The sequence below is a fragment of the Dendrobates tinctorius genome, unplaced genomic scaffold (genome assembly GCF_039654945.1).
Source record: "Dendrobates tinctorius isolate UK_male_01 unplaced genomic scaffold, ASM3965494v1 ptg000046l, whole genome shotgun sequence".
NCBI classification, from domain to species: Eukaryota; Metazoa; Chordata; class Amphibia; order Anura; family Dendrobatidae; genus Dendrobates; species Dendrobates tinctorius.
In genome coordinates this window covers 35,535,276-35,548,401 of record NW_027361714.1, presented here as the reverse complement: position 1 = coordinate 35,548,401, position 13,126 = coordinate 35,535,276, and the positions used below count along the sequence as shown (strand labels likewise).

Sequence of the window (13,126 nt, the reverse complement as noted above, 5' to 3'; positions counted from 1 at the left end):
TCCACGATATCTCTGTACTTGACCCTATTCATGTTTCCTTTAATTGCAACCAGTTGTCCTGTCCCTGCAGCTGAAAAACACCCCCATAACAAGATGCTGCCACCACCATGTTTCACTGTTGGGATTGTATTGAGCAGGTGATGAGCAGTGCCTGGTTTTCTACACATATACTGCTTAGAAATCACCAAAAAGTTCTCTCTTTGTCTCATCAGACCAGAGAATCTTATTTCTCATAGTCTGGGAGTCCTTCATGTGTTTTTCAGCAAACTCTATGAGGGCTTTCATAAGTCTTGCACTGAGGAAAGGCTTCCGTCTGGCCACTCTGCCATAAAGGCCCGACTTGTGGAGGTCTGCAGTGATAGTTGACTTTGTGGCGGAAAGTGACAAACACCAAAAGAGACTAGGAGAAAAAATGCCACACTTAGCTTATATGCAAAAGCAACAGGACTCTAAACACCAAAACATGGCAGACACCTGAGAGCTGCTACTGCTAGGCTGGTCTCCAGATAGGACTGTATAACCAACAGTCAGCTGATGCATCAGGTGACTCTATAAAGAATAGTGACAGTGGTCACCACCTACATCAGCTGACCCAGCAGCACTGCAGTAACACCAGGTTGGCAGTGGGGAAAAACTGACATTAACCCCCCAAAGGGAAAAAGCTTAAACTGATGGTGAGCTGCATTTCTTGCTACATGTTCACAGACTTACCAGTGGAAAAGCCAAACTTCACATGCCACAAATGCAAGCTTGTGTCCCTGTTGGAGGAAAAGTTGCAAAATCTCGAAGAGAGGTTAGCTACGTTGAAGATCATTAAGGAAGGTGAAGAGTTCTTGGACAGAGCAGAACTATCTCTTCATGTTACAGAAAGAGAAGAAATTCGAAGTGCACCTGAAGAAACAGAGGAATGGAGACATGTGACCCAGAGAAGCAGGAGGATCAGGAGGCAGTCAGCACCCATAATGCTCAGAAACCAGTACCAGGCTCTCACGCAGGAAAACGATGAAGAAATACATCAGGATAAGACTTTGCCAACAAACAGCAACCTTGTACGCCTTCAGAGTCCTCCTGGATGGAGAAAGAAAAATGTTGTGAAGAAGAAACGGAGAGTGGTGGTCATGGGGGATTCCCTGTTGAGAGGAACAGAGGCCGCTATCTGCAGACCGGATATAACTTCAAGAGAAATGTGCTGTCTTCCAGGTGCAAAAATTAAAGATGTGTCTGACAGGATATCAGGACTCTTCAGACCTACAGATGACTACCCATTCCTGCTACTACATGTGGGGACAAATGACACCGCAAGAAACGACCTGGAAACCATCTGCAGAGACTTTGAAGACTTAGGCAAGAAAGTGAAAGAACTGGGAGCGCAGGTGGTCTTCTCTTCCATCCTCCCAGTGGATGGCCATGGAACAAGGAGGTGGAATAAGATTCTGCAGGTGAACAACTGGCTACATCGATGGTGCCATCAGCAACGATTTGGATTTCTGGATCACGGAGTGAACTACTTATACGATGGACTACTTGCTAGAGATGGGGTGCACCTTACGAAGACTGGAAAGCATGTATTTGGAAGTCGCCTTGCTACACTTGTAAGGAGAGCTTTAAACTAGAACAACATGGGAAGGGAAGCAAAAGACCAGAAAAAGCCAAACACCTGACAAATGCTATTGAGAACTCTGCTATTAGAAGTGGAAAGGAAGAACAAAGACGAAAGAATCTAATTAATAAAAATATTGGAGAAAGAGAAACCAATCACAAACTAAAATGTTTCTATACTAATGCACAAAGCATGGGCAACAAACAAGGAGAATTGGAACTACTAACACAGGAAAAGAAATATGATATCATTGGAATCACTGAAACTTGGTGGGACAATACACATGATTGGAATACAAGACTAGAAGGATACAACTTATTTGCAAGAAACAGACTTGATAAACGAGGAGGGGGTGTTGCATTGTATGTTAGAAACGCGTATATCTGCACAGAGATTGAAGCTTCAGAGACTGGGAGTTCTGTGGAAACTGTTTGGGTAAGAATACAAGGACAGAACAATGGAAAGGACACCATTGTAGGCATTTACTACAGGCCGCCTGTGCAAGCTGAAGATATGGATGAACTCTTTATGCATCAAATGGCCAAGTTCTCCAAAAAATATGACATAGTTGTCATGGGAGATTTCAACTATCCAGACATTTGTTGGGAATCTCTCTCAGGCAAAACTAACAGGTCAAGGAAATTCTTATCCTCTCTTGCTGACAACTTTATCTTTCAAAAGGTAGGGGAGAAAACAAGGGGAACTGCTACCTTGGATCTAATCCTTATAAACAGGGAGGAAATGGTTGAGGAGGTAAAAGTGGCTGGGACCCTAGGAGGTAGCGACCATGCTATTTTAGAATTTTGGATAACTAGAGGCGGAAGACCTGTGAAGACTCAGACGTCAAGGTTAGATTTCAGAAAGGCAGATTTTAAGGGATTCAGAAAGATAATTGGAGGGATCCAATGGCTGGATATCCTTAAAGACAAAAATGTCCAGGAAGGATGGGAAATCTTGAAAAATGAAATTCTCAAAGCACAGTTGTTAACAATTCCGAAAAGAGGGAAGAATAGGAAGCATTTAAGGAAACCAGGATGGGTGAACACAGAACTTAAGCACATGCTAAAAAGGAAGAAAAAAATGTTTATAAAATGGAAAGAGGGAGGTATATCTAAAGAAGAATATAATGCTGTCTGCAGAACCTGCAGGGCACAAATCAGATTAGCTAAAGCTGAAAATGAATTGAGACTTGCAAGAGATGTCAAAAGCAATAATAAAGGATTTTGGGGATATGTCAAAAGTAAAAGAAAAGTCAAAGATGCTATAGGATTTTTACAGGATGAAAATGATGAAATGGTAAGACAGGATGTTGAGAAGGCTGAACTTTTAAATTCCTATTTTGCATCTGTTTTCTCTCAGAAAGGAAATGTAACACCAACTGTTATTCACTGTCCTATTAAGGGAATAGAAGAATCCAGGATATCTATAAACAGAAAGATAGTGAGGAAACACTTAGCTAACTTAAATGAATTCAAGTCTCCAGGTCCAGATGAATTACACCCCTGAGTACTGAAGGAGATAGCAGAAGAAATTTTTGAACCCCTCTCCATAATCTTTGAAAATTCTTGGAGAACAGGAGAAGTGCCAGAAGACTGGAGAAGAGCATATGTTGTTCCTATCTTCAAAAAGGGGAAGAAGGTGGACCCAGGCAACTATAGGCCGGTGAGTCTGACTTCTATACCAGGAAAGATCTTTGAACAAATTATTAAACAACATGTATGTCAATACCTGGATAAGAATGAAGTGATCAAACAGAGTCAGCATGGGTTTGTAACTAATAAGTCATGTCAGACTAACTTAATTTCCTTCTATGACGGTATCACTGATTGGGTAGATCAAGGAAATGCTGTAGATATAGTATATCTTGACTTCAGCAAAGCATTTGACAAAGTCTCTCATACAATCCTTATTGAAAAAATGACTAAGTATGGAATGGACAAGGCAACTGTTAGGTGGATTCATAACTGGCTTAGTGATCAGACCCAAAGAGTGGTCGTAAATGGCTGCACATCCAGTTTGAAGAATGTCTCAAGTGGGGTACCACAGGGCTCTGTCCTGGGCCCTGTATTGTTCAACATCTTTATCAACGATTTAGATGAAGGAATTGAGGGTAAACTGATTAAATTTGCTGATGACACAAAGCTAGGAGGGATAGCTAATACTAGAGAAGAGAGAGAGAGGATTCAAAAAGATTTAAATAAACTGGAGAAGTGGGCAGCAACTAACAGAATGGTTTTTAACAGGGAGAAATGCAAAGTACTACATCTGGGCAATAAAAATGAAAAAAGCATATATAGAATGGGAGGAATAGGGCTAAGTGACAGCACATGTGAAAAAGACTTGGGTATACTAATAGATCACAGACTGAATATGAGTCAACAGTGTGATGCAGCAGCAAAAAAGGCAAATGCAATTCTAGGATGTATTAACAGAAGCATACAGTCTAGATCACGTGAAGTCATTATTTCCCTCTACTCCTCTTTGGTCAGACCTCATCTGGAATACTGTGTCCAGTTTTGGGCACCACATTTTAAAAAAGACATCAACAAACTGGAGCAAGTTCAGAAAAGAGCGACCAGAATGGTGACCGGTCTGCAAACCCTGTCTTATGAGGAAAGGTTGCAGGATTTGGGAATGTTTAGTTTGCAAAAGAGAAGACTGAGAGGAGACTTAATAGCTGTCTACAAATATCTAAAGGGCTGTCACATTGTAGAAGGATCAACTTTATTCTCATTTGCACAAGGAAAGACTAGAAGCAATGGGATGAAACTGAATGGGAGGAGACACAGATTAGATATTAGAAAAAACTTTTTGACAGTTAGAGTGATCAATGAGTGGAACAGGCTGCCTCGAGAAGTTGTGAGTTCTCCTTCAATGGAAGTCTTCAAACAGAGGCTGGACAGACATCTGACTGGGATGATTTAGCGAATCCTGCTTTGAGCAGGGGGTTGGACCAGATGGCCCAGGAGGTCCCTTCCAACTCTACGATTCTATGATTCTGAGTGGAACCAGAGTTGCCACAAATCCAAAAATGGATTGTGACACCACTGTGTTCCTAGGGACTTTGAGTAATGCAGATATTCATTTGTAACCTTGGCCAGATGTGTACCTTGCCACAATTCTGTCTCTGAGCTCCTTGACCAATTCCTTTGACCTCACGATTCTCATTTGGTCTGACATTCACTGTGAGCTGTGAGGTCTTATATAGACAGGTGTGTACCTTTAAAAATCAAGTCATTTCAGTTTAATTAAACACAGCTGGACTCCAATAAAGGAGTAGTACCATCTCAAGGAGGACCACAAGGAAATGGACAGCAGGTTACTTAAATATGAGTGTCTGAGCAAAGGGTCTGAATACTTATGACCATGTGATATTTAAGTTTTTCTTTAATAAATTTGCAAAAATGTCTACATTTCTTTTTTTTTAGTTAAGATGGAGTGCAGAGTGTACATTAATGAGAAAAAAGGAACTTTTTTGAATTTACCAAATGGCTGCTATGAAACAAAGGGTGCATACTTCTGATGCTGAATTTTATGGTGAGGACAGCGGGAGAGGTTTGCTTCTGATGACTCTTCCATGAAGGCCATATTTGTGCAGGTGTTTCTGAACTGTAGAAGAATGTACCACAACTTCAGAGTTTTCTAAATCTTTCTGAAGGTCTATTGCAGTCAAGGAGGGGTTCTACTTTGCCTCTCGAGCAATCCTGCAAGCAATTCTAACTGAAATTTTGCTTGGCCTTCCAGACGTTATCTTGACCTCCACTTTTCATGATAACTGCCATTTCTTAATTACATTTCGACTCGAGGAAAACACTTTACCATCTTCTTATAACCTGCTCTTGCTTTGTGGGCCTCCACCATTATCAGCTTCACAGTGCTAGGCAGCTGATTAAAAACACATGGCTGCTGTTTTTCGGCACAAGGTTAGACGAGGCTGAAATTTTATAACACTGGAAAATTTACATAATCTGGCCTTTCTTAACGATGATAATGAACAAGCCATAACCCTAACAGGCTAATAAAGGTCTAAAACCTGGATCAAAGTTATATGTGCACACAAATCTCCAAGGGTGCCCAAATGTTTGCACCAGCCCATTTTCCTTTTTGTAATTTTTAAAATGTAAAAAATGACAGCATTTTTTTTCCTACAATACTAAGAAAATGTGTCATCTTCAACTTTAGAGATCATTTCATCTTCAACTTAACTGTTCCCAGTAATAGGAATTTTGACAAGAGGTGCCCAAACTTTTACATGCCACTGTACAGTTACAGAGATATGATTCTTTTAATTTGGTGCTACTTTTTATGGTCTTTACAAAGGGGCTGTGCCTCACAGAGTAATTATGCAGAGCATCATAAAGACACCCCCTCAGATATTTCTATGAGCCACACCCCCTTAAAAAAAAACAAAAATTATCACCAAAAAAAGGCCCATATCTCTGGAACCGTATAGTTGATTTATAAAAAATCCTGAATATTCAAGGGAGCAGTGGAAATATAATGAAAGCTAAAACTGGCCATTTTTGACTTGCAACTGATAACTATTTGATCCAGAATGTCAAGGCATTCCAAAAACGCTATTTATCTGCAGATATAGTGTTAAGCTGCAGGTAAATAGCATTAAAATCCTGTTTAGCAAGCTTGCTGGAGCAGCAGCTACAGAGCGAAAATTAAGTATTCTCCCTGCAGCCACTCACTTCCAGTCATCAGGGCGGTGCAGGGAGCGGACAGTCACTTATCTCTATACAGTGAGTGTGCTGTAATTCCTCCATGGCACATTGATTGACAGCCTGCTTGGCACACAAACATGCTGCTGATCACAGCAGTAATGTCACGCCGCCCTCGGGCTCGGGGCCTGCTGTCCAGGCCTCGGCCACCAGGAGACGCCGGACTGACATGTCGTCGTCGATCTCGGGGCCTGCTGTTCCGCCCTCAACCACTAGGAGGTGCCGTGGCTCGCGCCCGAGTGAGGGGGCAACAATGAAAGGGCTTCTGCGCAGGCGTCTACTGGACGCAGACTCCGCTCCTCTGTCAGTTATGAAGGGGCTGGTGCATCATCATCAGGTCTGGTCCTCGGGGCGGTCCTGATGACATCACCAGCCCGGGAGCCTGTGAGGGACGACCTGATCCCTCAAATACCTTGGGACTGGGCTTGCAAGCCGCCGGATATATTCTTGGTTCCCCTACGTGTTACTTGTGATTGCCTATCATTAACTCCGACCTCAGCCTGAACTTCTGACTACTCTGTTTCCTGCCGTTTTTGTACCTTGACTAAAAAGTAAAAAATATACTGCAAATAATGCATAAAGGTAGTAATAATAATAAGGGTATTTAGTAAACATAATTTTGATCAAAATAATGCACAAGCCATCCCGCCACGTCACGGCAACCCTTGTGGGACAGTCCCTACTCTAGTATTTAAAACCTTTTCACTTGCCAAGTGACGTGAATGTGAATAAGGATCGAGCGGCTGAACCACTAGTAACATCTTAAGCCAGACTGGATGGCTTTCCCAGCTCAGAAAAAGGGCGGTCACACCCATATATGCACTGAATGCACAATGAAATGAATAAAAAACAAATCTGAACTGAGAAAGTAAGTTAATGTGTATGCACAATGTAAGTGCATATTAACACATGACCATTAACCAGAGAAAACAAAAAGCAAAAAACAAATATCCTGAACTAAAAAGTAAAAAATATACTGCAAATAATGCATAAAGGTAGTAATAATAATAAGGGTATTTAGTAAACATAATTTTGATCAAAATAATGCACAAGCCATCCCGCCACGTCACGGCAACCCTTGTGGGACAGTCCCTACTCTAGCATTTAAAACCTTTTCACTTGCCAAGTGACGTGAATGTGAATAAGGATCGAGCGGCTGAACCACTAGTAACATCTTAGGCCAGACTGGATGGCTTTCCCAGCTCAGAAAGAGGGCGGTCACACCCATATATGCACTGAATGCACAATGAAATGAATAAAAAACAAATCTGAACTGAGAAAGTAAGTTAATGTGTATGCACAATGTAAGTGCATATTAACACATGACCATTAACCAGAGAAAACAAAAAGCAAAAAACAAATATCCTGAACTAAAAAGTAAAAAATATACTGCAAATAATGCATAAAGGTAGTAATAATAATAAGGGTATTTAGTAAACATAATTTTGATCAAAATAATGCACAAGCCATCCCGCCACGTCACGGCAACCCTTGTGGGACAGTCCCTACTCTAGTATTTAAAACCTTTTCACTTGCCAAGTGACGTGAATTTGAATAAGGATCGAGCGGCTGAACCACTAGTAACATCTTAGGCCAGACTGGATGGCTTTCCCAGCTCAGAAAAAGGGCGGTCACACACTCAGTTCAGATTTGTTTTTTATTCATTTCATTGTGCATTCAGTGCATATATGGGTGTGACCGCCCTTTTTCTGAGCTGGGAAAGCCATCCAGTCTGGCCTAAGATGTTACTAGTGGTTCAGCCGCTCGATCCTTATTCACATTCACGTCACTTGGCAAGTGAAAAGGTTTTAAATACTAGAGTAGGGACTGTCCCACAAGGGTTGCCGTGACGTGGCGGGATGGCTTGTGCATTATTTTGATCAAAATTATGTTTACTAAATACCCTTATTATTATTACTACCTTTATGCATTATTTGCAGTATATTTTTTACTTTTTAGTTCAGGATATTTATTTTTTACTTTTTGTTTTCTCTGGTTAATGGTCATGTGTTAATATGCACTTACATTGTGCATACACATTAACTTACTTCCTCAGTTCAGATTTGTTTTTTATTCATTTCATTGTGCATTCAGTGCATATATGGGTGTGACCGCCCTTTTTCTGAGCTGGGAAAGCCATCCAGTCTGGCCTAAGATGTTACTAGTGGTTCAGCCGCTCGATCCTTATTCACATTCACGTCACTTGGCAAGTGAAAAGGTTTTAAATACTAGAGTAGGGACTGTCCCACAAGGGTTGCCGTGACGTGGCGGGATGGCTTGTGCATTATTTTGATCAAAATTATGTTTACTAAATACCCTTATTATTATTACTACCTTTATGCATTATTTGCAGTATATTTTTTACTTTTTAGTTCAGGATATTTGTTTTTTGCTTTTTGTTTTCTCTGGTTAATGGTCATGTGTTAATATGCACTTACATTGTGCATACACATTAACTTACTTTCTCAGTTCAGATTTGTTTTTTATTCATTTCATTGTGCATTCAGTGCATATATGGGTGTGACCGCCCTTTTTCTGAGCTGGGAAAGCCATCCAGTTTGGCCTAAGATGTTACTAGTGGTTCAGCCGCTCAATCCTTATTCACATTCACGTCACTTGGCAAGTGAAAAGGTTTTAAATACTAGAGTAGGGACTGTCCCACAAGGGTTGCCGTGACGTGGCGGGATGGCTTGTGCATTATTTTGATCAAAATTATGTTTACTAAATACCCTTATTATTATTACTACCTTTATGCATTATTTGCAATATATTTTTTACTTTTTAGTTCAGGATATTTGTTTTTTGCTTTTTGTTTTCTCTGGTTAATGGTCATGTGTTAATATGCACTTACATTGTGCATACACATTAACTCACTTTCTCAGTTCAGATTTGTTTTTTATTCATTTCATTGTGCATTCAGTGCATATATGGGTGTGACCGCCCTTTTTTGAGCTGGGAAAGCCATCCAGTCTTGCCTAAGATGTTACTAGTGGTTCAGCCGCTCGATCCTTATTCACATTCACGTCACTTGGCAAGTGAAAAGGTTTTAAATACTAGAGTAGGGACTGTCCCACAAGGGTTGCCGTGACGTGGCGGGATGGCTTGTGCATTATTTTGATCAAAATTATGTTTACTAAATACCCTTATTATTATTACTACCTTTATGCATTATTTGCAGTATATTTTTTACTTTTTAGTTCAGGATATTTGCTTTTTGCTTTTTGTTTTCTCTGGTTAATGGTCATGTGTTAATATGCACTTACATTGTGCATACACATTAACTTACTTTCTCAGTTCAGATTTGTTTTTTATTCATTTCATTGTGCATTCAGTGCATATATGGGTGTGACCGCCCTTTTTCTGAGCTGGGAAAGCCATCCAGTCTGGCCTAAGATGTTACTAGTGGTTCAGCCGCTCGATCCTTATTCACATTCACGTCACTTGGCAAGTGAAAAGGTTTTAAATACTAGAGTAGGGACTGTCCCACAAGGGTTGCCGTGACGTGGCGGGATGGCTTGTGCATTATTTTGATCAAAATTATGTTTACTGAATACCCTTATTATTATTACTACCTTTATGCATTATTTGCAGTATATTTTTTACTTTTTAGTTCAGGATATTTGTTTTTTGCTTTTTGTTTTCTCTGGTTAATGGTCATGTGTTAATATGCACTTACATTGTGCATACACATTAACTTACTTTCTCAGTTCAGATTTGTTTTTTATTTTTTTTATTCATTTTTGTACCTTGCATTTCTCCCGATTACTGACGCTGACCTTGGCCTGGATTCCTGACCCCCTCTACTGCCTGACGATTTTGTACCTCCACTACTCTCCCGGTTTTTGACCTCTGCCTGGACTCTCGACTCTGCCTCTGCCTGCCGTTTCTGTACCTCCACTGCTCGCCTGGTTTCCGACTCCATTTTTGGCTCCCTTCTTGCTTTTCTATTGCGACCGTTCTGCTCTGGCACTCTGCTCCTGTTCAGACAGCGCTTCCTGGGCTCTGCAGTAAATCCAGATCCCTGTATAGGGTTAAAGGGTGTCGGTGCTACTCGGGGCGCTGCCTGTCTGCAGCCCAGACTTGCAGACGGACGCGACAAGTAAGCAGTGACTGGAACCACACCCTGCGCTGCCCCGATGACTAAAAGCAAGTGGCTACGGCGAGATTATAACTTCATTGTCTCCATAGAGTGCACAAATATCATTAATTCACTCCAATATGCAATGTAAATTACACTCACTTAGGAACTCCTTGTACATCGGTACGAGATTACTTGTAATTAGAGAATCATACTGTTCCACAGAGCTGGTATTAAAGTCTGTAAAAAAAATAAAGATTACTTTGTGAATGACAACAGCAGCCTGAATCGGAAAAAACTGAGAACTTCACAATGAATCTATTTCAGCAGTTTAATAAACCTATCAGTAACAGTCTGAAGAGTGCACAATAATGGTGGGAAAAAAATTAAAGTACTGTAGAACATCAATCGCTAAAAATTAACTAACATGTCAACTAAAAAGTTAAAATTCTTTAACTTGAGGTCACAGAAAAAGATTAATTGTGCATATATCTGGAATACATATATTCCAAACATATACATACGGTATATTTACATATATATATAAACTCTCTGTACTGTCTACACAATGGGGCACACACATTCTTAGCTAATCTAGACAAAATAAGATTAAAATGCATCAGATTATGAAAATGGTTCATGTCTAAGGGCCCAAGTCAGGATTTGCAATTAATCAAAGTCACCTTTCTATTTTTATTTTGTTTTTGCTGTCCTTTTAGGTGCTAAATTCTTCTAAATGCACTTCATGAATTTGGCGCAAAATAAAAAATGCTCTTTATTTTTGTCTTGAACCTCTTTTTGTTGTTGTTTTTTTGCAACTTTCACCAAAAGTTGTGAATTCATTAAAAAGTCCTGAATAGGTGCCAAATTGAAAACTTCCACAGAAACTACTCCGGTGTCTAAATCACATACTAAATATGGTGCGAATCATGAATGACAGTTTTTTGGTTCAAATTATGTCTGAATTCCGACAAATTTAGCTTGATAAATATGTCCCGCCATACATTATTCCCCCGATCCATCAAAGTTTTTATGCCAAAATTTTGGGGCAAAAAGCTAGGAAAAGTCACAAAATGTTGTTGCAATGCGATGGTGTGCTAAATTATTGTAACTTATAGTATTTTCACATCTTTTTCGTCCAGTTTCGATAAAGTACGCAGAGCCGGAGTGGTGTTCTTTATGCCACATATCTTACTCCAGTCCTTGACCCAAGTACGATTTGTGGCAGGGCATGCACAGAGGAGCACACCACTTGTCAGATGCTCCTGATACATTAAGAATCATGTGCTTCTTAACAAATCTGGAGTGTCTGACTCAGGAAAGCTTCTTCATCAAGACCAGCATGAGCAATACCAGTCTTGATGAATATGGGCCAAGTGTCCTTAATTCATAATTGCTTTTCCGCTTTATTTTTCTGGAGTAAAAAAGGGTTCTAAAAGTAACTTTGTGTGCCGTATTCATTATTAAATTTGCGCCCTTTTATAAGTTAACATTATTTTGTTTTGTCTGTTTTTTTATTTTTCCGCATTATGACCATGGTTTTGGTGATCCAAATGTTTTAGACTAATTCATCGTTAGTCACTTTCTGTCGTCACAAATTTTTTTTCCAGAACTGTACTCCTTCACAATATTGTTGTATTAAAAGCTTTATTATTTTATTTTTGCACAGTTGAAGACTAAAGTGTGACATTTTCAATTAATGTACGAATTTTTACTCTAAGAAGGCTCAAACAAGTTCCCCAATTTTAGCATTCTTATGGCGACAACAACACTTGACAAGTACAAACTTTGGTGATGAGAACAGTTTGTTGTCACACGGCCATAACATGGACATATTTTACCTCCCACACTCTAAGGTGACAATTTGTGTTACCATTGTACTAGAGATGAGCGACTTTGCCTTTTTTAGGGCCAAGTCGGTTTCATGAAACCCAACTTTCTCAAAAGTCGAGTCGAACGAAATCGGCCGACTATCGTGAAAAGTCGAAGGTCCGACTGAAACACGAAACCCAATGCAAGTCAATGGGGAAGCAAAGTCGGCAGGGAGTGGAGGACAGTAAACACACCTACATGCCGGACCGCTTTTTTAAAGTGCGCGAAAACTCTCTCTCTCCGGACACTGCACATGTCATCTCGTTGCCCACAGTGTACGTCCTTGCTCAGTGGCTGAAAAAAGTCACATGCAAGCATTCTGGGAAATCCGACTTTGGCGCTCACTTTGCCGACCGCATGGACGACTTCATTCTGTGGTCGGGTTTCGGTCGGCGAAACACGACTTTGCCATAAGTCGGCGACTTATTAATCTGGCCGACCTGTTTCGCTCAACTCTACATTGTACCCATATTGGATGGTCATCCAAGTCCAGGTCAGTGGCACCACTGGAGGAATGGAAATTTGAAAAATGCAACCATATATGCAAAAATTAACTCGTATTACAGAAATGAGAAAGTCTGCAGAAATCTCAGCTCATTTCATAATACAGATAAATACCATTTAGCAATAATTAAACTAACTGTAGAACAATTACAGGAAGACTTTTATAATCAAAAGGAGATGTCATCTCTATTCTGCTGTCCTCTTTTCCAGGAACTTTCCTTTTCTTAAGATTCATGCTTTTATTACATACTTTGGTCTGAAGTCACACCACATTACATTTTGCTAAGAAATTAAAACTATTGCATAAGAGGACAGTAAAAAAGGATTTCTGTATTGGAAAACTTC

At 40.1% G+C, this 13,126-nt stretch overlaps 1 protein-coding gene across 2 annotated transcripts in view; it reads right to left on the bottom strand.

The window, feature by feature from the left end:
• ENPP3 (ectonucleotide pyrophosphatase/phosphodiesterase 3) overlaps positions 1-13,126 on the bottom strand; it is a 221,176-nt gene that overhangs the window by 33,819 nt on the left and 174,231 nt on the right. For both annotated transcript variants that reach the window (XM_073575819.1, XM_073575820.1), the window contains exon 22: positions 10,568-10,645. In XM_073575819.1, the coding sequence (XP_073431920.1) occupies positions 10,568-10,645 (78 nt within the window). The remainder of the gene's footprint in view (positions 1-10,567; positions 10,646-13,126) is intronic.